The 26,147-nt window shown below is 39.4% G+C and overlaps 1 protein-coding gene across 3 annotated transcripts in view; it reads left to right on the top strand.

Moving 5' to 3' along the window:
* Positions 1 to 2,417: 2,417 nt before the first annotated feature.
* SMURF2 (SMAD specific E3 ubiquitin protein ligase 2) overlaps positions 2,418 to 26,147 on the top strand; it is a 64,882-nt gene continuing 41,152 nt past the window's right edge. Inside the window, exon 1 of one of the 3 annotated variants that reach the window (XM_080561145.1) lies at positions 2,418 to 2,740. In XM_080561145.1, the coding sequence (XP_080417271.1) occupies positions 2,689 to 2,740 (52 nt within the window). In that variant the 5' untranslated portion in view covers positions 2,418 to 2,688. Of the gene's footprint in view, positions 2,741 to 3,015; positions 15,972 to 16,017; positions 22,124 to 26,147 lie in introns of those variants that run through there. The other 2 variants (XM_080561146.1, XM_080561144.1) reach the window with 2 other exon arrangements.

Here is a 26,147-nt window from a genome sequence, read left to right on the forward strand (position 1 = left end):
CAATGCATTCTGTATAGTGACACAAATGCATGGATTCTTAATTAATGCTCTAACACTTGCAATATATCACAGGATTTTCATTGGAAGGGGGGCAGCCTGTTCAAAAATCTTTGAAAAATCTATAGTTCAGCAAGTTGCTTTCTGAAAAACTATGAAACTACATTAAAAAACACTTTCAATGAAAGCAATAAAATGTCCAAATACCTACTAAGCAATGAAATACTTTATTTAATCCCAATAGTTGTTTTTTCAATATTAGCATTGCAATGAATGTCTGACACACTAGCTATCCTTTAGAAAAAGATCACGTAGCAAGAGTACTATATTTAACATAACCTGAAATACTTTTGTCAAATCGTATCAGAATTATTGAATGCTATGCCCAGAGTGCACTGCAAGACCCCAGAAACAACCATCACATTAGGAAAACGTAGAGTAACCTAGAAATATGTTAAGCAGTGGCCAGGTAATGATGCAATATTTGCAAGCCATCAGCCATTTGCTTTATATAGTTGGTTTTGGAAATGGATAATGACCTGGCTATGTGAATTTACAGCAGACTGAAACTTTAATAATATGACCTTCAATTATTAAAGCTGATTTTTCTTCTTTTTTTTTTTTTTTTGATGCAAGAATCAGGACACCTGGAATGTCTTTGAGGTGCATGTGAATTTATGTAACTATGATAAAGCAGCTTTTTAACTGTTTCAGTGCAGCATATAAACCATAGAATCAGCAGGTATATTGTGTCTGTGTTTTGTAGTAAATTAAGGTTAGACTTGTTTCAAATTCTCTTTGCTTGAAATACTGGGTAAGCAATGAATGACTCAGGGCATTATCTCTTGTGCTCTAGCTATACTGTAAAGAAAGATTCTTTACTAACACTTGCTGTCTTTGTACTCAACAGGCAATTGCACAGGAAACAGATGTAATCCTGGCTGAGGAAGGGGCTTGATCTCAGGACTTCTCCATTCCCAGGTGAAGTGACATTGGAACAGTGGTGCTACTGCAGCAGGAAGCATTGAAAATTTCCACCTGGAAGAACCTGGTGCTCAAGACACGCTTTGGGAGGAAGGAGATGTGAGTCCACACATACCCAGCGTGGGGAAGGGACATGTTCTCATTTTAAGGGGGAGAACTTTGAGAATCATATCCCACTTTCAAGGCCTTCAGTGGGAAAAAAATCAGTTCCCGCTCCCAGATTTCATTTAATGAGGCCCAAGACCTGAGCTCAGTCAGGGCAGGACAACTCTGGACATGCTAGTTCAGTTCTCCATTGTGTGTAACTCCAGAAAGTAAACCTCCTGGGCCATGCAGAAGCTACATTATAAACTCTATGAAACATATGACCTATGAAACATAGGTCATCTTTTAATCCCATGTCTGGATCATGTTTCATAGCCTGGATCCTAATCTATGACTACCTGTATGATAATACTTTACAGGTTGCCTCAACAGGAAGAAACCAGTGCAATGACAGGACTGAATGAGCTGCATGCAAACGTATAGAGTATTAGTAAGGTGGTTAGTAAAACATAGGTGTGTGGTTTATTAGCACAGTTTTCTAAGGTAAAGTACTGTGGCAACCTTCACAGCTTTTCTGGAAGCTTTTCCCAGCCTTCAGAGGCCCCTTTGGCACTCGTGCTAGGCACTGCAGAAAGCCACCTGAGACTCAGTGCAGCGTGGTGCTCACAGGAGGTGCACGCAGGATTGGGAAGACTCTGGAAGGAGTCACCTTTCCTCCAGGCTGAGAGCTGAATTAGGCCACACAGTGCGAACGCAAGGCCTTTTGTTGTTGATGTTCAGTTTTGAGAATGGCAATTAACACAAGTGCTAATTTTGAAGAAGCACTGATAACGAGTGAATCAGTCCAAAGTTTACAGTTTCCAGGGCCAGCCTGTGCCACCCTACCTGTGCAAAATACTGCTCCAGACCACAAACACTCCCGAACGTGGCTGTACCTGTTTCAGTCCGGCTTTCAACTCACACCCGTACGCTCGTTTCCCATTCGTACCTTTGACTCTCCTGGCCCAACCCCCCCGCAACTTCATTATCAACTTCCTCCTCTTTTACTTTTTTTCTCCTTTCTTTCCCCCCTTCTCGCCTCCCTCCTTTCAGGCCGTGCCAGTTCACCCGCTCCCCCCCCGCCGCCCCCAGCTCTCCCAGGAGGAGCGGGCGGCTCGGTGCCACCCGCCGCGGCCCCCTGCGCTCCGCTCACGGCCGGGCCCCGACGACGAGCGGCACCCGGGAGCGACAACCCCGGGCTGCCGGGCCCGGCGGGGGGCGGGCGGCCTCCCCCGAGGGCAGGGCAGGGCAGGCCGGGGGAGGGAGGGAAGGAAGGCGGCCGTCTGTCCGTCCGTCTGTCCATCGGTCGCGCGGCTCCGTCCCCGGCTTTGTTGTGCTCGCCGCCCGGGCTGCGGGCTAGGGGGCGGGGAAGGGAAGGGAAAGGAAGGGAAGGGAAGAGAAGGGAAGGCGGCCGCGTCTCCTCCTCCTCCTCGGCCCCGGCCCCGCTCATGGCGACGCTGGGCACATCCGGGCTTCTCCTCCTCCTCCTCCGGCGGCCGCCGCTGCCCTGAGCGCCCAGCCCGACTCCATTAACGCGTCCCCTCCCCCCGGCCCCCGTCCCGGCCCCAGAGGCAGGGGCAGCCCCGGGCCGGGCAGCGCCGAGCCCGAGCCGCGGCCGGGGCCATGTCCAACCCGGGGGCCCGGAGGAACGGGCCCGTCAAGCTGCGACTGACAGGTGAGGCTGAGCGCCGCGCCGGGGAGCCCCGGCCGGGCCTGCCGCCGGGGCCGAGCTGGGCCGGGGGGGAGCGGGAGGGACGGAGCGGGACGGAGCGGGACGGAGCGGGGGGCTCGGGGCTCGGGCCGCGGGGAGGGGAAGCCCGCGGTCCCCGGGGAGCGGCGGGGAGAGCGGCCGGGGAGCAGGCTGCGGGGAGCTCCCTCCCTCCTTCCCTCCCTCCATGTGTATTTGAGGTTGAACCTGGGGTTGGAGGAGTCTCAGGCCTCAGGAGGAGGGGGGGGGGAGGGAGAGAGAGGGAGAAGGGGGACAATTAAAAGAAAGCAAAGGAATAAAAAAGAAGTGAGCTCTTCCTTCTCCTTCCACCCTCTCCTCCCACTGCCCCGCACCGCGGGGTCCGCGCCCCGGCACCGAAACGTCTCGGCGGGGCCGGGGCGAGGGGAAGCCGGGGGCTGCCCGGGGCTGCCGCAGCCCGGAGCTTCCCGGAGCGGGAGAGCCGGGGCCGGGGGAAACTTTGAGGCAGCGGGCAGCTGAGCCTACTTCCCGGCTAACCCCGCTTTATTTTTTTTTTTTTAATTTTTTTTTCTCCCCCCCTTCGTCTTCTCAGTGTGAACTTGAAAGAAACTGTCACACGCTTTGTTTTGATTTCTTTGTTTGTTTGTATTTTTTTCAAGCCAACTTCCTTAGTTGAGACTGTGTACTGTTCGTTTGATATGGTGCCTTATGGGGCCAGCCCTCTTTCAGAAGACATCTAATAGTCGCTTGACCTCTAATATTTGAAAATATCATAAAAACTGCTCATCTACGTGGTGGTGGGAAGAAAAATAAGTTATTTCTATGTACTTAAAGTAACTTCTTTTACATATAAGAACCCAGGTAAATAGGTTTAGAGAAAAAAATACTGGAAGTTCTACAAGAGCTTTATTTAAAAAAAATACAGACTGCTTTATAGAAAAGAGCTATCTAAAACCATTGTGCGTCCCCTACCCTCCCCCCATAAGATAAACCATATTTTGTGTTTTGTGAGAGCATGAAGGTAAGCAATTAGAAGATAATGGGTAATGCTGCAAGTACTCTGGTCTGCAAATAGTGTATTTAGCCAGCTTACCAAACAAACGTGTTTAAAAAAAAAAAAAACACAAAAAAACTGAAAGAATTAATCTATTTACTTTTGGTGTATCTGAAATACTTCTAGTTTAATGTCTTAATAAAAAGAGGTGGTTTCCCACATATTTTTCAAAGTATGCTGTTTTTATAGGGAAAAATAAAAAGCATCTGCTTATGTTTTACTTTGAAAGTACTTTGACTCAATTTATAGTCTAGTTTTCATTGAGATTTGTGAGTGTCTATATATTACACTTAGAAATAAAGCTCTTAAATTAAGCATAGCTGGGACTGATGCAGGGAACGGCACTGCCTTGTTTTTGCAGAGTGTTTTGTAGCTTTCTCTTCAGGTTATTGCTTTATTGATGCAGTACTTTAATGCTTTTTTTCCTGACCAGTGAGTGCTCAGACATGCTTATCTTTGAAACATTAAAAATAGTCTGGAGCCTTTTGTAAAAGTATGGAAAATACTGTTTACGCAGTTGTCTGTCTCACCTTTCTATTTTGTGTTCTTTTTTGTTTTATATTTATATTATTTTTATTAAGGATTAAGCATGTCATCTAATCCTGTCTTTGACAATATAAATACGTTATAGGGAATGTGATTGTGAGCCAGAAATAGGCTGTGGTTTTATATATTGAAGAGACTGTGTAGTTGAGCAATCACTCCCCAAAAGAAGCAGGTATGTTCTTGAGGAATGTTTCTGAGATTTTTATTGTTTTATATTTTTGGACGGTTGGATGCAGGCAAAATTGTCTTTATAGGGACTATGCCACATTTAGCAGCTCTTTGCAGTTGCTGAGTACCAGTTCTGCTACTTGGAAGCTTATATGAAATATTAGCCTATTTCTCAAGTTAGAAAGACTTGAGGTATTTTATGCTTTAGCTAACTGTATGTTGTTCCATATAAAGTCATTTGTTCTAAGGAAGTTTTACATGTTTAAGGAAAGCTGTTATAAGCATTTAATTCTATTAATTGAGCTGACATGTTGTCAGTTCTTGCCTAGGAATAGTTTTAAGGGTTCTGTGTGGTTTTGATTGCCCTGTTTGATTGGAAAAGCAGTTTGAGAACTCTTGAATTCTAAAACTGTTTGGAATTAAAAGAATCTGTATATTTCAGTGTTTTTAAAAGTTTATTCTTAAACTTACAAATGCTATATAATCTTAATTTTCTTTGGCTTTATGACACTAGCAGTCTTCTGTTTTGGCTTGAATATTTATAGGATTAATTCTGTAAACATTGTGTAATACTTATCTTTTCTGTTCATTATCTCTAAATTAGATGGTATGGATTAAAAATGGGTTTCAAGAACTGGATTCAATTAGCAGTTTTTCAGGACATAAACATTAAAGGTTTAGATGGAAAACATTGTTTTGACTGACTGGATAAATGACAGGGTAATGTTTGATGTGAGTCCAAGAACTGATCTGGAGCTAGTGCCCAACTTCTCAGTCCATCTTGAGGAGCCAAATAAAATATTTAACCTAGGCCTCATTTTGCAAAAAAGGTTGATTCTTTGTTGGGACCTTAAGAAAGTTCTGAGAAATGTTTGGCATACCTTTACACTAAGTGTTTAACAGTTTATTTAGGTCTGGGTTCCATAACAGAGAAAAACCACAGCGGTGGCATACTTCTAGTAAGTTTTTATTTAGTTTACAGTGCATCTGTGTTATACGTTTCTTCAAAGATTATTCTTCTGCTTGTAGTCTTAGTTGTCTGTTGTAAATATCACCCAGGTCTTTAGTGATGTGTATGTTGATGCATTTTGCACAGTCTTGAGCTATAAAATTGCTAGATTATTGTTAAAATACAAAAATTATGTCTTCTGATGAAACTTCTAGTGTAGGGGTGTAAATGCTTGTTTATGATTAAAATATAGGCAGTGTAATTTAACTTAGCTAAAGTCTAGAATTGTGCTGGTCTTCTCCAGAATTTATCTTAGCAGCTTGTAATAATGTTATCCAAGGAAGCTGTAATGTAAGGAAAATTCCTTCAACTCTGGATTTTTTTACCGCTATTTTATCTAGTCCAATTCTGAGTATATCTGAATTCTATAAAAACTGCAAGTGCAGTCATCCCCTTCCATTCTTACTGTGATTTTTCCCTGGTGTTTTATTGAATTTATGGATTTGTAAATATACTGTACTCATTTCTAAAGCCACCCTCAATGCTGAAGTCTACATTAATCTCATATTTTTCAAACCGAGCAATGACCATTGCTTTCAGTTGCTCAGTAAATATTGTATGTCTTAACCTGTGAAATTTCTCATGTTGAACTAGTTACATCTGACTGCTTTCACTTACAGTGACAGTTATCTGAATGAAGTCTGTAAGGCTGTCCTTATCAAGTAGAAAGATAATTTCAAAGTCACTTTGAAATCCTCAAAGCTACGTGAATACTAAACTATATTGAGTTAAATAAAGGCTAATGCATAATTTAACTTAGTTCAGGTCTTCCAGCTAGCATTTGTTGTCAGAAGAGTTAGCAAGCGAAGATACTCCGATAGCTACAAAGCACAGTTACGCTGTACTATACAAGGTTGTAATAAATATCCCACGGATAGAGTGGGAATGGGCTGGGAAAGTTTTGTTGGTAAAGAGGCAGGCCTGAAGAGCTGTTAGATCTGGCTTTCTCCTTACTGTAGGCTTTCAGGTTGCCTGGCAGAGTTTGCTAATTGAGGAAATAAAAAACACTGGATCTGTGTGTTGGAGAAAATGGGTAACATCTCACCTCCTTTTTCTCTTGTTGATTTTACTGTATCTTAATTTCTTACAGTACAAAGGTGGTACTTTACCATAAGGTTATACTATTGAAGGCAGAAAGTGCTACTTTTTAATCAGTTCCTAGGAAGTCTTGCTATGATGCTAATAATAATCCTTGAGAAAGGTATATATTGGTTAGATAAAAAACAGAATATTCTTCAGGTTTTGCAACATAATGTAGAATCTCCAAACCTTTTAATTTTGTTAGAGGCAGGGCTGAGGTTTATGGATAGCAGAGTTTCATAGTAGGAATAGTATTACTGATCGATGGGTAAAAGTATTATTTTGAGTGTCAAGGCTGTGGTTTTGTAGTTGACTTAAGTGGTAGTGCAAGGCTAGATCAGCTTAAAGTCAGAATTCTGTTCCTTTTCTTTTTGTAGACCCTGGTTTTGCTTTCCTCCCTGGTCTCTTGTGTTGACTCCAGCAACTATGTAGCTAGCTAAGTGATGAGCTGAACCCTAATCCTACCAAGAAGAAATGTTTTTTTTTTTTTTTTTTTTTGCATTGAAGGGATGTGCCATGAGAAGCTGAAGAGAGGGCAGGACTGCCGCTTTGACCAGCAGCCTGTGTTTAGATGGGCTTTAGTCAACAGTAAAACAATGGGGTTCCTTCACGTAAGGTGTATTTGACTTAACGACTTGACTTACTAAAAACTAGCATTTAAGAGATTGGAATCAATAAATTACATAGTAGCTGCATGAAACTAGTCCAGTCATTACAAAGTCAATAGGCATGTATCTAGTAGTAAGAGTGTATAGGGGATGATGGGTGCTCCATATTTTCATTAAAGTGTTAAGTGAGTGTTTTGTATGTATATAGAGAGATACACTTTGTGTATGTGTATATATATAGTGTGTAGTTGTAGATATTTATATACATATAAATCAGACTCCGTAGAATTGCAGTAAACAACTGAGCAGCTGTATAGAGCATTCTCAACTGCTTGTTTCAATGGGATCAGCATATATGACAGAGTTTTATTTGTCTGGATATGAAATTAAGTATTTGTGTTCGAGGATATGCAGTGGGATATAGTGGCAAAGAAGGCAAAGATCAAAAAGGATTCAGAGAAGGGAATCATAGTAGGAAAACCATCCTACATGAGCTTCCAGTTAAAGGAGTAAGAAGGCCCAATATTTGTCCTTAGTTGTAGAATCAGGAAATCATCGAGTGAAAGCCTAGTGGAGGATTTATGTTTGTAGGTAATGTACGGGACATATGTAGGAGACATATGGGAAATCCAGCCCTAATGTTTAGAAAATAACAAATAAAGCTGGGAGGGGAATAAAATAGACTTTCTGGGCTGGAAAAATTGTCACTAGTTTTCAGAATTGTACTTTTCATTTAAATTTAAAGAGCTTAAGCTATACCATAATGTCTGTCTGCGTAGCTGAGTAACTCAAGTATTGGTGACAAATTCTTTTCTATTTTCTTTTTTGCTAATCACTGAAAATCTGATCAGGCCCAAGATGAAGACATTTTATCTTTGTGTCCTTAAGGTGAATGGGTTGATCCCTAAAAGAAGACAGCTTTTAATGTTTTGTTCTGTTTTATCTCATGGCCTTTGAAGTGTATCCTTATCCTTGCTTTGCCATCTTACCTGAAATGACATCTCGCCATTGGGCCACATCTTTCTTGCATGTGTTTGAAGATGTGGGTAATTTCTTTGGGTGTCTTCCCTCCTGTCATCGCAATAATGAGATGACCTGACTTCTGACGCGACTTCATGGCACGTGTACATTGCTACGCCGGCTGTTTTGTGCGTGCTTTATTACATAAAATTTGAGCGTTCATGACACATGCGGTGTCTGAGATCATTTTAGTGACTTCTGAGAGGCTGGTGAAGATTAATGTCAGTAATATTAGATAATGCATACAGAAGCAGCTCCTGTTTGTTTCTGCTATTAGCAGAGCACGTTTCCTCTTGGGGAAAGAGGATCAAAATCTTGTGGGATGTTTGACGATAGCATATTCAAGGAAGCAAACTGTTGACTTTTTCTTGCTACTTAAACTTTAAATACTCTCAGAGAAAGCATAGATAAGAATGCTTGTAACTTTAAAGAAATCTTCATCTGTAGATAACAAAGCTCGGGACTAAATTGGCTAAGCATTATCATCTCAGTTTAAGTGGGGAAACTGGCCCAGAATGGAGAATTGACATGGTTAAGATCATAAAAAGGATAAAGCAGGTAAAGCTGGGATTTAGAGCCATTATCTTTTGACTTTCTGCCCATGGACATGGTTCTTCTTGAATGTAAATCCACAGAAAACGTGGTTCTGTTTTGGGCCTTCTGGGACTATGCATTTGGGGTGATTCAGGGTCAGTTCTCTCTCACACACTATATTTGTGTTACGCTATCAGCTGTATTTTAGCATGCTGCAGGTTCTTGGCAATTACTTTTTTCTACTTCAAACTACTTAAGAGATTTTTTTGGTTGTTGCTTAGGGAAATTAAACTAAAAGGATTGATCTCCCCAGAAGTGTGTAAAAGTATTGCTCAGCTTGTGTTACTCATATCTTCAAAATTCTGAAAGTGACAGAAGAAGCAGTACTTCAGTTTATATGGCTGTACCCTGTCATTAATTTTCTGGAAAGACTCTTGATCAGTACGTATTTAACACAACTGACAAGGATTGTTTTCTTGCAGAAAGGGAGAGTCGCTCCAGCCATGGCTTTGGTTGTGTCATTTGATGCTGTTCAGTGTGTACTTTCTATAATGAATTAATTTAAGTTGTTTCAAATATGCAGAGCACTTAGAAACTGTTATTTACAGGTCACAGTAAAAATATGTACCCAGGTTCTACTATTCCTGCTTAAATTAGCATGTGTGGTGCCGTATTGCCACAGAGAGCGGAGTGACAGTGCCATGGTGCGAGCGCTCCCACCCGCAGCACTGTTTTCAGGATGCACGCATCTCTCTGTTCCATGCTGTGCTGGCACACAGGATGGGCCGAGGAATATATCCGAGTTAAAATCAATCTCTTCCTCTCATCCCTCTTTTTAACTGGGCATAGAGGAGGTCTGTTGTGGGTGGGCTTGTGTGTGGGTGAGCAGTGACTTAAGCCAGCCAGGTGCTTGTGGAACAGCAGGCTGCTTGTGGGGCTGGGGGCCTACCTTGCCCATCGCAGGAAACAGTTCTAAACCAGTGACATACATTCATTTTTGTTCTGCCTTGACCCAGATTTTAATATTACTAATGCAGTTAAGTGGAGTCAGAACTAATTATATCTGTAACGATGCTTCTTTTTAACATACCTAGCTACCTGATGCGAAGTTTGGTGAATAGCTGCATAAATAAATGCAATTATAGATGCAATCATGCTCGCATTTAATTGGAGGTGAGAATCTGCATCAGTAATAGTAGGGACATTTCCTGAAAACTTGAGCCAACATGGTGATTTTTTTTTAATAATACAAATAAAGACCAGGCTGTGTGCTTCTAAAGCTGCATGTGGCAAAACTGCTACTTTGTGCAAATTGTAGGAGCGATAGATGGAGTGTACTCAGTAAAAGTTTGCTTCATTTGAGTAAAAGGTAGTCTGCTACGTGCAAGTGTTTTCACAGAAATATGTAAATGTACTAAAATGAATCATCTTTCTTGGTGGGGGAAGAAAGATATACCTGGGTTAGAGTACTTATGAATATGGCTTGTTTAAAAAATAAATACATTCTTAAATGTGTGTTTAAAAGAACTGAACATGTACAGGTAAAATGCATAGAATTACATTCATGCTTAACTGCCTGAGATTAGAAATTTGTCATGTTAATTATGCCAAACATTTAGGTGTCCTTATGGCAAATAATTTTTCAATTTGACTCCTAACAGACATTTTTTACCCTTTTATTGTTCTGAAGCAGTTAATCTTATGATGCACATAAATCTTGCTTTTCAGAGAAAAAGATCTTACCTGCTATTTCCTCTGATGGGTTTATTAAAGTAATGTTTTATAGAAAACTGTATGCAGGGCTAAATGTGTAGTAGCATTGTGCCTAGGTGTAGAAATGTTAAGGTGTAGTAATAGTAAGGTATCCTATTTGTTGTTGTTTAGCAGCTACATAAGTACTTATGTCGTGGTTTATAAGAGGTGATATCAGATGTGATCTAAGAAACTTTGTGAAAATGGAGCTGGTGTAGGGTAGGCGTTGATGGTCATTTGGAGGGGGAAAGCGTCTCTGATAATGGTGATACAGGGCAGAGAGAGGCAGAAGTGTTCAGGAGCCAGCCGGAGGAGCTGCACTGACAGAGGGACATGAAGGGACAGTACGATTTTGTGTTTTTTTAGAGTGGAAGCAGAAAACTAACTGTACTTGGGCTAAAGCATACAGAAATCTCCATTGTGTTTCATGCTGCTGGTTACAAATTCTGCTCTTAGCCATGTAGTAATGATTGCATTTTGATCATGCTAATATTCAGGCATGTATTTTTAGAGAGACACAATATATTTACGTTGTGAAGTACAACATCTAAATGGACGTGGTGGACCTGGGCCTGCAATATGCTGGAGAGCTCTTGCTCGGCTTTACTTGTTAAGAAATTAAGAAAGACTGCCACCTTCGAGCTGGGGTTCACGGTGTATGAGGTATTAAATGACCAAACTTTAAAGACAGGTATAATGTATGTTAAAGTAGAAATTTTCTAGAACTTTTATTTAGAGAATTCTAGGAGGAAGTTAACAAATGTTTTATGCTGCTATTACAGAATCTTCCTAGTAATCAAAGCCTGTGAACAACTGTAAAAATTCTAAGTGCTGTCTTTCAGAATTTCAAATGGGTCATATAAGTACTGTTCCCAAATGTCTAATCAGCAATTCTGGATGTTCAGTAAAGTACAAGGTGTTAGGAGCCTGGGTGAACAGAATCTTCAAATGTATATATCACGCGTTTTTGTAAGAAACTGTTGGTAAAGTGTGGATTGGGGAAAATTGCTATTGACCTCTGGTCAAGCTAATTAATGCTGCTGCGCATGTGAAATGCCCATGTGTTCTTATAGAAGCAAATGCCATCTGTAAATTCAAGATGCCAGGCAATAATTTGGGCATGTCTTAAATAATTGGGTATTTGTTAAAAAGTTGAAGGATTTAAATTTTTGTGATTGTACTAATGCAGGATTGGCTGAGATTTAGCCTGAAGTTGTGATGTCATGTTCCATGGTAGCCTTTTTTGTGAGAATCTTTCACGTTTGAGATTTCTACTTAAGAACTGGGTCAAAGGATGATTTAAAATATTGTTGGTTTCTACTTAGTTCTGCAAAAGGGATAGAGAAGGCCTTTAAGGAAAAAGCGGCTTACAGTAATTATCGGTGGTAGAAGCATCATACCTGGCTTGTCATGAAATAGTTGTGTAGTTTCTCACCTCTCCTTAAATTGTCTGTTCTTGCTGTTCATAATGCCCTCCCCATACCTGTCTTAAGGAGGGTGGTAAGAGAAGCTTAAAATTTCTGTAGTCCTATCTAAGACAAAGTTTTTGGTACCCCTCCCTAACAGCAAATGGTTATTCTGCCTGAGGAGCTGCACTATATTCCGATTTACCCATGTCTCACTTGCTTCTGTGGCCAAGAGATCATGAAGAAATTTCTATTCATTTGTGAGATCTGAATGTGGCATTGTGAATATGTGCCTCGGATTTCCTCATTACAATATTTATCATTTTTCCTGAAAGTTCCTTTCCTCTGGTGGATTGTTCATCCTGTAGAATAAGTCAGCTATTTCCTGTGTATCAGTATAATGTAACTTAATCTATGCAGGGATAGTGCTTTGGACCCCTTCAAAAGCTTTATATTTTGCGTACGTTTGTTGAAATTTAGAAACTTCGCTCTCCACATTTAAACAGTTTGTAATGGTGTGGGCCAAGACTGGAGATTTACTCGTGTTCTGCACCCGCCTGCATCACTCTGACGGAGTAGCAGTAGATGGAAAAAATTGGCCCTGGCCAGTTTGACCCCTGTGAGTGTTACATCCGCACTTGAGCAGCGTGGTGAGTAGGAGCGACGGTTCCTGCAGTTGCTTCTGCCTCACGTAACTTGAACACAATTTTGAGTCGCTTTGTCTGCACGAGCATCTTTGCTTTTTATTTGCTGTCAGTGGAATTCAGAACTATAGTTGAACCTGTAACACCAAGCTGAAGCCCATGACACCATCTATAGTTGGCACTTCTCATTTTTTTCGGTTGCTATTAAGTTAAGCAGCCTGTTAACAGACATTTTTCATGCTCAGTGCCTAAATTAGGCTAGATTTATTTTGGGAAGTGTCTGTTAAAATCCAGCCTATTTCAAGGAGATTAAAATTTTGTGTCTCACATCTTGTATTCTTAGTCAGGACGTTATAAGGCTCTGGTAGTAGGCAGATGTCTTTGAGTCAGCAAAGAAGTGGTACCTGATTCAGCAAACGACTGGCGACAGGAGCTGAGCGTGCAGGGAGACTGCCTCGTCCTGTTAATGCTAACCTTGGTGGTGTGAAGAAGGGCATAAACCAGAATACGGAGGGTTCAAAAGTTGGGTGAGGGTGGAGAAGAAGGGCGTAACCTGAAACAAGGAACCACCCGGGACTCATGGACAGGAGGTGGAGACTGATTTTGGCAAGACAAGAAGCTGGGAATGTGTTGGTGCCCGAACTCTAAGGTTGCAGCAGTGAACAAGACCCAGGTTTGCAGGGACAGCACTAATTCTCATGTTTCTGAAGTTTTTAATGCTTGGCTTTGTAATGCTGTGTCTACGATGTTATAGTTACCGATTTGAGTATATGGCTTACAACAAGTTGTCCTCTATAGCAGAGGTGCTCTATAAGAACTAAAGCCGTATAACTTGCAAAGAGTGCAAGCAGTTAAAGGTAGATAGAGGACAAAAGTTGAAGAACAAACAGGAAGAAAGAAACTCCACGATCCTCTTCAAAAAAATAAAAGTAAACTCCCACCTGTTACTTTGCTCTGTGTGTTCATCACCTTGATCCTATATAGAAGAAGTAGGGAATTAAGGGGCCATGATTCATAATATAATTCAAAGAAAAGCTTTCAGATAAGATCAGGAGTACTTCTTACACGTAGAACAAAAGGAGTTCTTCAGCTTTTAGCTGAAACATTTTTTTTAAAATCCTTGATTCTAAGAAATGATGCAATGTCATGGCTACTTCATTAATGCTGGTATTTTCTTGCTTTAAAAGGCTCAGAAGACTTTCTGTTAATTCATATGTGATAATAATTGGGTTCTGTAGATTGTGATGTTTCCTTGTGTAATCTACATGACACCTATTTGCAAAGATTTTGGAGTTACAGATAATATTTTTTTCCATCTAATGAGTTACATGCTGACGATGAATTAATTGCATGGAAGATTTGACCTTTTTTTTTCGTTGTATTTCTCTGTCAATTTGATAATTAATGTATTTGTGTTGACTCTGAATGGTTTATCATTGATGTCCCCTGATGGATTTTGCATTTTGTGTAAAGATTTGTCTATAAAAAAGGGGGATCCTCTGATTTTACAGTGTGTCACCACCACATTTGTACAGGACCAGCTTGCTGTGATAGCTGATTGATATAATATACTGTGCTTTGCTTATACTGAGCAGCCTGTGCTGTGAAAAAGTTAGATCTTTGCTCTCATTATCTATTTAACACATATACATTTTTGAAAATATTTACAGTGAAGGAGGAACTCAGAAATTAAATGTAGGGCAAGTGTATTTCCAGCAAGAGAGACGCGTTGTGTTGCACGTTGAATATCTTTTAGACACGTCTTCCGAAAATGGCTATATATAGACAAAGTGAGGAGAAGTTTTAGGAATGATATCAGATGTATTTTTTTTTATTTAGTTAACTAAAAATAAATGAACTGATAGAATGTGAAACTGCTGTGTTTCACTTTAAGTAAACTTGCACTTAACCATGAAGGTCTAACCATAAAGAAAAGCAACTTTTTTTTTTTAACTGTTTTCATATTTGTACAGTGTTACTTGTTGATTCCTACGGTGATTCTTGATTCTTTCAGTGTTTAACTGATAAAAGGTCAAAACCAAGTCTGTCCTATGAAGGCCTATTTCCCAAAGTGTTGCTCTTTTTCATTTCTTTGTGAGCTTTAGGCAATTATCAAGATCTTAAATACTTGATATGTTCTTCTGGTCCCCTTTTTCATGATTTAAGGTCTGTGAAAGCCCTAACTACTTCCTAGGGAATTGTTTAGCAATCCCTGTGATGTTACTGTCTTGAACTTTCCAGAGCTAGAGGTCTGTTTCATTTTCAACTATACTGCCTGCATCGCCTTTGTGCTGAAATAAGTATCTGTTTATCAGTTTAATAGTGAGTTGTCAGCTTTGAAAGGTGAGCTGTATCTTTGTTAGGAATATGAACCTAAATAGCTAAAGAATAGGTGCAGTTTGTATCAGATAGGGTGTTAACAGTACATTATGGAATTACCTTTTTCTAACCTTTCTGTTGTTGTTATTTGAACACCTACTTATTTTTTTAAGGGCATGCTGTCTTCATTTTATTGGTTGTTTGTTAAATTTCTTAACAAAAATAACTATATTGTAAATATTTTAATTACAGTGAACCATTTTATTGTTTCAGAAGTAAATGAATCATATATTCTGGGATATTTTTTCCTGGCAAATATTTTTCTTTAATGATTACTCGGGGCTAGCTTAAATTGTACAGATGAATAACACTTGAAATACAGTATGATTCATCACTGCAAATGCTACAATGAGGAACCTTGTAAAAATATATACAGATCTTTTGCCTTTTATTTGCAAGAACAATACCTTTACGGGGACTAGACTGATTGTAGCTGTTGTAGGACAATGAAACAATAGTGCTTTTCAAGCGCATCCAGAAGTGGTGGCCAGTTTCTCTAACTAAACACCTTCATTTCTCTGTATGCTAGAACCAGCATTCTCAGAAGTGTAATAACTTGGTGGTCTGCCTCAGGTAGGTCTCTAGAGATGGGGGGTAATAGTGTGAGAATGACACACAAAAAAAAAAAGTCCCTGAATTGGGACCTTGGACAATAGTTGTGTCCACAGCCATCCCAAGCTCCTGTTGCATCTGTCACGTTTTCCTGTTGTCTGCGCATACCCACAAAGTAGTGTTGGTTGTCTGTAGATGGGCTCGCGCTAGATTTAACTACATCATAGCAATCTTCTCCTGTAGGATTGCTAAATTGCCGTCAACTGCTCTGAATTATGCTTGTTTGTTTGTTTGTTTTTCCCTGCACCCATTTTTAGGAACTTGCTACAACTTTTCTCACTGTGAACATGTGGTAGCAATGCTGTTTGCGCCTTTTGGTGCACTGCTCCATGTTATCTATAATGTAAAAGCAATCTGTGCCGAGCTACCTGTAGTGTAAATGGGCTGCAGTTCTTTCCTATGTGGAGGTAGCGCTCTTAATTTCTCATATTTTACTATTGCTTTTTTTTTGTAGTTGTCTGAAGTCAGTCAAGACATTGGCCTGTTTTGAACGTTGTATGAATATTTTCATCAAGAAAAACATTGGTGGGGATCCTCAGCTAGTCTACACTTGTAGACTATTCTTACGTATTTAATGTATTTTTATGTATTTGTAGCAAATACAGTTTAGCAAATGTAGCAGAAACCAGCCATAGGGTGGTGTGGAACCAGCTCAAAGTTAACGGCCTCTGTGTTGAATTGCAGTTTCTGAGTTGTCTTCAAAGTCAGTCGCAGGTGAAGGAGTTCAGGTGCAGCTCCTTGGGTGTTCGGCAGGCATTCGTGGAGCCAGATTTAAACGCTAGAGCTGAGTAAGCAGTTCCATGGCCCTCTGAAAATAGAAGAGAGGAATGTAAATACTTCATATTTTCTTTTCAGTGGAGTGGATGTATTCTTGTATTTTTGTTGATTATGCTGATTTAAAATATTTGGAAGAGTAAAAGTATCATAATAACATCTAATATAGACATGTATATGCAGTAAACTTTTTGAAGTGCAGTTGGAATTCTGGGCACCTGAAAAAGAGTCCACTTTCTGCATCTGCAAAACTGATGTATGTAATGTAGAATGTAAAGTTAAGTTCTGGTAGGGTTTTTTGTTTTTGTTTTTAGGAATAGGAGTGTCATACACAAATTGTTTTTTCATATGTTTCTAGGTAGGGTGTTTTTTTTTATTTGTTTAAAAAAACGAAAATCTCTTTAGCCCCTACCCTTCCCTTTTAAGCTGCTGTCCGGACAAATATTTGTAAACAGAAAGTAAAGCAGTTTCTTCTGCATGCACAAAGCCCTGGGGAAAATGAGGAAACGTTTTAGTGTGTGTGAGGCTTTTAATACTTTCTTTTGCTCTGATTTATCTTTCAAAGAGATGTGGAGGTCTGCCTAAAAAACTCGAATACGCTCCCTGTGAGCTTATATTACCTTCATTTAAACTCTATTGCTGAGACTCAGGAATTCATGGACAGAATGACCAGAACAGCAAATATTACATTTTTTTTTTTTAAAAAAAAAAAGAAAAGCAGTTATTGGATAAACTGGTATGAGCCCAGCTGCTGTGGATAAATTGATTTTGCTGTTGCTTTAAATCTATGATGTGTTGGTATTTTGGCAGAGTAAGAAAAACAAGGATATTAGAAAGTAATTTACTGCACTGGGATTAGTAAAGAGTGTTCTGTTTCTATGATTGGGGCAGAACAGGATGGTTTAGATGTGTCTGATAAACAGGACGAGGTCTAGTCTGACAGCTGGCAACAATAGTTTTTGCTCAAAGTCAGGTGTACTAAATTAGCAAATCTATTACAAGGATACAGGAGAAATCTCACAGAAGACAGCCTTGTAGGCAGAAGTGTTGCCAAATGGGAAATGATTCATCGTCTCTGAATGGGATGAGCACTGAGCAGAAGCAGTTTAAACCTCAGACTCCTTTGGCTCATAAACCACCAAATATGCGATTAACACTTTATCTCCTCCAATCCTGTGTTTTTTATTGTCTCCTGAACAGCAGTCTATATTTAGCATCAAAATCTACTAGACTCGCTTGATTATTCTAATTTCTCTTTTGTAAGCTTGGACATGTATAGGTACATTTTTTAACTTTAAACCATAAGATATTTGGATGCATCCTAGAAATACTCCGATCTTATGACCCTTTGGCAATATTACGTTTTAGTGAGGACTGTTATGCATCTGGAATGCAAGCATGACATGAGGGACCCTGGCAGGAATTGGTGAACTGACTTCAGTGTAGTGCTTTTTTGTTTGTTTTGATGTTTTTATGTTTAGTGAAAATACATGATTAGCTAGAGATGTATTTTCATGTAGCGTGCTAGTTTGAGGGCAGCCATTCCATTTTAATTTTTAGTATTTTAAAAACTTGTCTTTCTTTAACACTGACAATGCCGTTAGTATTCTGCAATACATGAAGATTAGGCCAGGTCTCTCAATATTACGAACAGGAAAAATACTTGTGAATTCTTATATTTAGTTAATAATCAATGCAAAAAGCAGATACAGTGTGCAAAGCTATTTGAAAGGATGTGAAGGATGGAAAAGGCTTGTGTTTCTGAGTTTCAGTATGTCTCTGTTATCGTATTAGCTCTAAGATACGTAGATGACAGAGAAACTAAAGGAATTAGGTCATTGGAAGTTGTTTATTATTAAATAATTGAGATGCAAAAGGAAAAATAATTTTGCTTGCTAAGTTAATACATTTCTATATTTTTCATGCCTGGGATAGCACTGGGTTAGCAGTTGAGATATCCAAGGAACAGTGTGCCTAGGAAATTAATGTAAAATTCCTCCGGAAAATGGGGTCTGGCTTCCTTGCCTCTTCCCTTGCATGTGTAGCTGTATAAGAAAGAAATGGTAGGAATCAGGAGGAGCAATGTTTAGTAAAATGTTTTGTCAGCACAGCTGCAAGAAGTTGAGGGTTTCTAGAGTGAAAGGCACCAGAGTAAATGAGGTCCTTCCACTTTTATGCCCCCTCAAACTCCCCTTCTTGTCCACTCAGACTTTCTGAAGCTCATAATTGGTGTTTGAGGTCAATGGAAATACTTGCTTGTTTGTTACGTTTGAAAGCCATTCTGTCTTTGTAGATGCCTGGTAATAAAATCTCCTCCAGCTTCCTGGAAATAGCTGGATTTTTATTCATTTGCTATTTTGCTAGAAGTGTTGATTCACAGTGTTAAACATTTTACATTAATGCTTTATACTCTTCCTCTTTCAGTTTCACCTGCTAGCCATTGTTTTTCTTGCTCTTCACTCTACTGCTTATCTGCTGTGTGTGCTCCTTTCTCAAAAAAAAAAAAAAAATTCTTTTTCACCACTTGAACATTGCATCTTCCCAAAAGATTTCTGAAATTGTAGTTTAAATTGCATAGTAAGCTTCTTTGGTGGCAGGATTCTTTCCTTCCATATATTGTCAAGCTATTTCATCCACATTCCTTAGTGTTCTGTTTCTTTAAAATCCATTTCATATTATTTCCTACAGCAGTACATAAATTGTACTGATTTGATTAAATTTAAACAATTTGTGTAAAAGCAAAGCAAAACAATGAAAAGTTGGTGCTTTAATGTAAGTTTCTTTACTTTTGTTGAAGTAAATAGGATTAAACATCCAATTAGCTCATCTCTGTTTAACAGCAACAGCATCTTAAACTGTTTGGATTTGTTCTGTAGAAAACATCTGTTTACAAAGAGAAACTAAACTGTATCTGTTAATATTAAAGGACTGCAGTGATGTAACTAAATCCGTTTATATATTGTATAGTGCATTGATTGCAATTACCTCTTTGAGATTTGGAGTCACGGTTTTCTGATTGGGGGGGAAGGCTGAACTGAGGTGCATGAGATCTTTAACAAGGTATGGGTGTGTGATACAGTCTTACTTTTCCATATGTACTTCCTGTAAGCAGTTGGTGTTTTCCCCATTTATATGGTATTACATTTCCGTAGGTAGAGACACTAAGTAATCAGTGTCATCAGCTTAATAACCAGGTAAAGGTATATATAGTCCACTGATCTTTCTGCTGACCATATTTTTTGGCAGAAGTCTTTAATAAATATTATTTAGAGCAAGACTATACTTCCAAGTAAATTGAACTGTCAACCTGAAGAGAGAGTCAGCTTCCAGAGTTGAAAGCACTCCACTAAAAGGCTTTTCACCACAAAAGTAAATAGAGGGACATTGTGCTTAAATATTTCAACTACGTTAAGGGAGGAGGAGAAGGCAGGATCCCCATTTTATCAGTGAGACATCACAATCCACGTCTGAAGTTGTGGATGTTGGTAATACAGTATGAAGATGTAAAGAGTACATCATCTATCTGTATTCCCCCATACAATGTGATTTCAGTACATCAGGTGTAGCAGTAAAACAAAATAGTGCGGAATGCAGAGTTTAGACTTGTGAAATACCTAGGGAAGATCCTTAACTAGTGAATTTTACTAGTGCTAGTTTTGAGATTGTGATCCTCATGAATTCTTTAACATTGTTTGATTTTTTTTTTTAGGAAATTATTTAGAAAAAAAAACTAAAATACTTCAAGTTTTATTTTTGAAATGCCGGAATTGACTCTCTTTTTTTTCCTCGAAGTTCTCACCTTAGCTGTTGTCACATTTTAGAAATTGCTTCTTACAAAGCAGCTGACAATTCTTTTATTAGTGTTGATAGAGATATTTGCAGTATTTTGCTGAAGAGCGGCATGAGAATTCCTGTGAGTATGAAGGGTAAATAATATGCATCCTTTTTCGCTTTTTTTCCTTTTGCCTCTTCCCAGAAAAGCCCCGGCAGTAGCAGAGTGTCCCACCAGGATCATGTTTGTAGCAGAGAGAATTTTGAGACTTCCTGTTTAAATCAAGTTTGTGACTGTGTCCTGACAGACAGCAGTGATCCTGAAGTCTGAAAAGCTTCTGGTATCTACAGCTCCTCATACCCAGGAGCCGGGGTTAGCTGCAGGTGCCTCTTGTCTGAAGCCCTTTTTAAAATTCAGGGCATTTTCGTCTGGTTGGTAATTAGATCATGAATTTCTTTTGTTATTGCCTCTGCTATAGCTCATTCAGAGGGTGGAGAGTTTCACTGCAGTGAGACAAATCCAGGGCTCTGCTTCTTGTTAGCTTGTTTTTTCCCTCAGTACATTTCCATAGGTACATGAAATACATCAGTCAGAACAGAACTATAATTTGTTTCTTGTGTTAGCTTTTTTCCCAACCCTTGTTCCTGTGGGGGCAGAGAAATATATGTGTAAATTTCCATGTTGAGTTTTTTATTTACTCATCCTCAGAGGAAGAATCCTGTGTTTGCTAAGTATTTTGGGGCACGCGACATCATAATTTTGGACTAATCACTTCAGTCTAACCTGGGTCTTGCTTTAAAAACTAGCTGCTGGGATTTCAAACGTGTTTTTGAGGACTGAGGTAAGATTTTAGCATAATGATTCCTAAGAATTTTGAGATGAGAGCATCCCCTTTTCCTGAGATCTTAAATACTATTTTATTTCTGTATTTCTAGGATAATAGAATTAATGCTCACAAAAGAGTTTACTTTGCTCACATTTGAATTTTAATAACCACTTCTGCAGGTTTGAATTTAGGTGATCTTGGTTATGTTGCATTACTTTTTTAAAAAGGAATTGTTTTTAATACTGCAGGAAGGTGAATTACATTTCATTGCAACAGAGAGGATCATACAGAAAATAAAACAGTAAAGCTGGTTGGTTTGCTGATATTTAATAAATTTCTGTTTCCCAGCCTGTTTCCTGCTGTACAATTTTATGTGTACTAGAGTGTGAGAAACAAAAGAGAGAACTTTGAAGTTGATCCTTGACTGCTGACATCCCCCCCCCCCCCCTTTTTTATGAAAGTATTTTAATAGCTTTTAATTTCAAGCTATGGATTTTTTGCCCCCTATTGGACCAGCATAGTATTTAGTGTTTATGTTTGTAAGTGGTGTATTTATGATGAATTTATGATACGATAGTGTTTTTTCAAATGTTGAAAAATGGATGAGATGTGAGGGTTAGGCCATTTTGTAGCAGGGTGGAGAAGTTAAGTGGAATTTCTAGTGTGTGAAAGTTATGCATTAGAAACATCCTGGCTGGTCTGAGAGGCTCCATCCACACTAAACCAGGAAATGCAAATATTCGCAAACCCTTTGTTTTCTTAAAATTTCCCACGTGTTACTTCTGCTTCTTTTTTTGCTGTTTGAGGCTCTGATTGAAGCCTTAGCTTACACATCCCCCTGATGGGGTTGGTTTAGTACTGTAACATCCAGATCTGATTTGCCTTTTTGGTATATAGCTCAAAAAAAAAATCTTCGTGTTTGCAACAACATACTCAGTTTTGCTGGTTTAAACGTGAGTCTCTGTAAAAGACTTGTAAGCCTTCATGGTAAGATTTAAAATGCTTGGTGAGGGCTTGCTACCTTCGTTGCGAAAGTGGCAGCATAATTTCTTTCCTTTACCTCTTGACAGGCGTATCAAACAAACTGGACACATGAATAGACTTCATGACGTGTGTGGCAGTAAGCCCATCACCGAATGAATCTAGGAAATGCAAATACATTACTTGCTCGAACGAAGAATTCTGTGGTATGGGTTTTTTTGTGTTTTGTTTTACTTTTGGCTTAGAGTGGAATAAGGGAGGAGAAGTGGAAAAGGAAGCCTTTTGTTTACAGTAAAACAATGCTGTGAAGTAGACATCATGATGTTAAAACAGGAGTCTAAACATGGCAAATCTAGGCAGACTCCATCTGGCCGTGTCCGCAAGTCATTCAGACATGCCAGGCACAGACTGCTGGAGTCGTGAGTTGTTGTCGTGTCGCTCCCCCCTTACAGGAATTTAAAGTAGCCCTGGAGACTCTGTCCCAGAATTTTATTATTGCATGAGATGAATGACTTATTGGTTTAACTGTTTATATTCAGTGTTGCAATGTGTCTCTATTAACATTTCTTCCATGATAAATGCATGGTATCTTCATCTTGAACTTTAATCTCCATGAGTTACGTGCAAGTAATATGGGTCTAGAATTCTAAAAAGAGTTAAAACACAGCCTACTGTTGAATTTGATACAGTGACTCTAGTGGAAAGGAAAATATACTGTTACTATGTTAGCTTCTGGTGTATTTTGCAGTATTGTAAACTATATTATCAGGACTTTTTTTTTTGTCATGTCTGGATATTCCATATTGCTGTTTGTAGTTTGAATGCGGGTTATGGTGGTTTTGTTTGTTTTGTCCCAAAGGATTAATCCCAATTTGTGGAGACACAGGCTTCTAACTGATAGTGTATATAAGCAGGTGCATGTGATCCTTTGAAATGGGTTTCATTTTACAGATTTTTACAACACAAGACGGATAAGGAAATATTGAATATATTGAGTTTGACCTTGCAGAAATGTGTTTACAGGACAATTTAGACCTGTAACAATTATTAAAGGAAATTGTTTTTAGAAGTCCTTTCCTAATACTGGGATTACCCTAATATGTACTTTAAAAAAGAAGAGTTTATTTAAGAGTTTATTTAAAAGCTGTCTACCTTGTGTATGGTGTATTAAACAAATAAAAAGGTAAGTTGTATTAAAACACTTCGTGTTTTAATAGGGTTAGCACTTTAAAAGTGTATCCACACTTCTGAATTGTTCTAATGTGTATTCCAAGTCAACCGGAGTTGGCATGTGATTCTAAATTTACATTGGATTTAAATTACATTGTTAATTCTGAAAGGGAGTTGGAAATCAGTTTTCCACCAGTAAGAACTGGAAGTGAACGTGGTAAGCCTATGGCCAGATGTTAGCTCTCTAGGTAACTGTGCCAGTTGAAGAAGCTACCACCCCTTCCAAGTTGCTGTGGCTGCTGTAGCTCTGGGGGCAGAAGGGTTTCTGGTATGCATTTCCTAATTCACAGCAGTAAAAGACATGTAGATGAAACAGTGATGGTGATTTGAGGTTTACTTGGCTGTTTCTGCTTTAGGAAGACAAGGTAGTGGTCATGCTGGTCTTCCCTGCTGCAGGGTTCCCATCTAATTTAATCGAGTAGGGTATGTCTGAAATCATCACCAGTTTGTCCTGGCTGAGCTGGGCTTCCCTCTGCATGTCGTTTGGCACCTTTGTGTCAGCACGTGCTGCCTCCGTACTGCTCCCTGCAACAGAGCGGAATTGGGGTGACCCTTTCAGCTTGCTCACGTCTTCAGAGGATGGTGTTAGGAGCTTTAATTGGGGTAACACTGGATTCCCAGTTAAATATGGGGAAAAATAATTAAACCTTTTTAAGAAGGGCATGCCAGCCTCTATGTATATATATACTTGGTGCTGATTTTTGTTTAGTGCTTGGTAGGTTGTTCTTAATTTCTAGTGATTTGTGAGACTCGAAAAGAGAAACTGTTAAAATGTGAAATTAGAGCACCCTTAAAGCTATAAAGCGTGTATGCTTGCAAGAGAAATGCTTTGTTCGGTGCTTGGATTCTGTTGCTTCCGTGTGCTTTGGGAAATAAAAAAATAAAACTGAATCTGAATTTTTAAGTTTCAGTTTGTCTCTCTGAAAGCCTGGTGGGTGTTAGGTAGTTATTTTGATATCTTAATGGCAAAATATGTTTAAAAATTTTAAAATGTTTTAAAATATATATTTTTAATAAATGTCTGGAACTGCACAGCAGAGACAGGAGGAAAACTATCAGTCTATATTAAAATGAAAAATTTGGGAGTGTATTGTTTTGGTTTTAGAGCTGCAATACTGACTGGTATGGAGTGCATTTTTCCAGGACAACTGCAAGTTGCTGTCAGAAAGGTAGTTCAGCCTCTCCTTGCCTCCTCTGCAGCCACGTGCTTCTGCTATTTCCTTTGCACTAGCTCTACTTATGGCGTGGCTGTAGGATAAGGCAGTGCAGCTCTTGGAGCCAATGGAAAGCGAATCCATCTCCCCAGAGGGCTAACTTTCTGTTAAGCCAGTTCAGCTTCCTGATCTACCTTGCATCCGTATGATTGCTAGACCTGATTTGAGAGAGGAACAGCTGCAGCCCTCTTGATTGTTAGGTGCAACATGAAACCTTGGAGCTCACGTTGATTAGTGATCATGGTTAGAGTAATAGTCAGCTGCTGTGTTCTTACGTATTTCATGTTTCAATACCTTCTTAGCTCAGAACCCCTGTGCAGCTGTAAAACACACATTTGTTACGTTTATGTATCTTTGTGTGCCCCTTCTTGATGATAATCAAATGTCATCGTATTAAAACGCATAAATTTCATTAACTTACAAGTAAATTCTTACTTTATGATAGTGTTCATTCAGTTAGTTCAGCTGCAGGAAAAAAAAACCACCTTTTAAAGGAAGTGAAAATTGGAAGGAAGTGAAAACTAAAAAAAATCCTCAGATTAATTGTAAAATAAAATTTAATGTGAATAGTTGGGATAAACAATTTCATTTTTAATCTTTAATAGAGAAAGTTATTACCTCAGCAGCTGTATTTGTAAATCTGTATGGCGTTATTTACAGCTCTCTTTGTTCAATGACTAGTCAAAGACCTCCTGTTTTATATCTTCCCATGAGGGAATTTAGGCAGGTCCAAGGAGGGAGTGCAAGCAGAAAAATATAAGTTGCTCAGCAGCATGCCAACAATGGATGAAAACAGTAGGAATTTGTTAGAAATGTTTAAAGTATTGAGCTATGCTGCTGGAACCTGTGCATGGTGTATCGTTTGCCCCTCTCAAATGTTTTTTTTTTTAAGAAAACAAAATTAAGAAGAGTTTTATGCACTATCGAGGAAGGCATGCGATGTCAGCCATAGGTTCAGAACACCCCAAACAGTTTCTGGGTCCCAGGGGCAGCAGTCTGAAAGCCAGGAGGGGCGTGCGTGTGCTCGGTTGTGTCCCTCCCTCTCCTCCCCCCCCAGCCAGGCTCATTCCAATCAGCAGTGTAATTGGAATGCAACCACAGTCTGGAGGAGGAAGGGGAATTTTTGGCAAGAAGAGACAGAGCAGTTGGGAGCTTTATTCAGATTAAAGCATAGACGACCATTCATTATCAGTACAACACGCATTAGCAACAGCATAGCATTGTGTTTCTACAGCTGGGACTTATTTTAGTGATTGTATTGCAGTGCGTATTACATGCAAACAACTGGGATCTGATCACAAAAAGCAATGCTAATGGCTTTCATTAAAAGATGGTGTTTCTGTAGAGGGAAGAAAGACTTGTCTTCAAAATGAGCTGTTGTGGTAAAAATTGATAGGCAGCCTGCCTTTCTGCTCACTACCCCATGTGTTCCATATGTTCTGGAACAAGCACTTTTTGGGGGAGAAAAACCCTTGGGTGAAACAACAACAACAAAAAATGTAACGCTAAAACGGCTGGTTGGATTCAGAAGGCTGAATCAGTTTCGCTGTGGTGATGACACTGAAAAGCCAGAAGATCAGTAAACACAATCTTAGCTTTGGACCCGCTCCTTTTCTTCCTCCTGTAAACCCCGGGCTGTCCGTTGACACAGTATTGGTTGCTTGCGAATGCCTGACATGAGATGGGGGTTGTTTTCTTATTAAGTCACGTACTGAATTGTAAATGTGTCGATTGTGCGCTTCCTTCTGCTGCTTCAGCTTGTGTGCTCAGTTCCATGGACATTTTT

The sequence above is a fragment of the Anser brachyrhynchus genome (assembly GCF_964034855.1).
Source record: "Anser brachyrhynchus genome assembly, chromosome: 18".
NCBI classification, from domain to species: Eukaryota; Metazoa; Chordata; class Aves; order Anseriformes; family Anatidae; genus Anser; species Anser brachyrhynchus.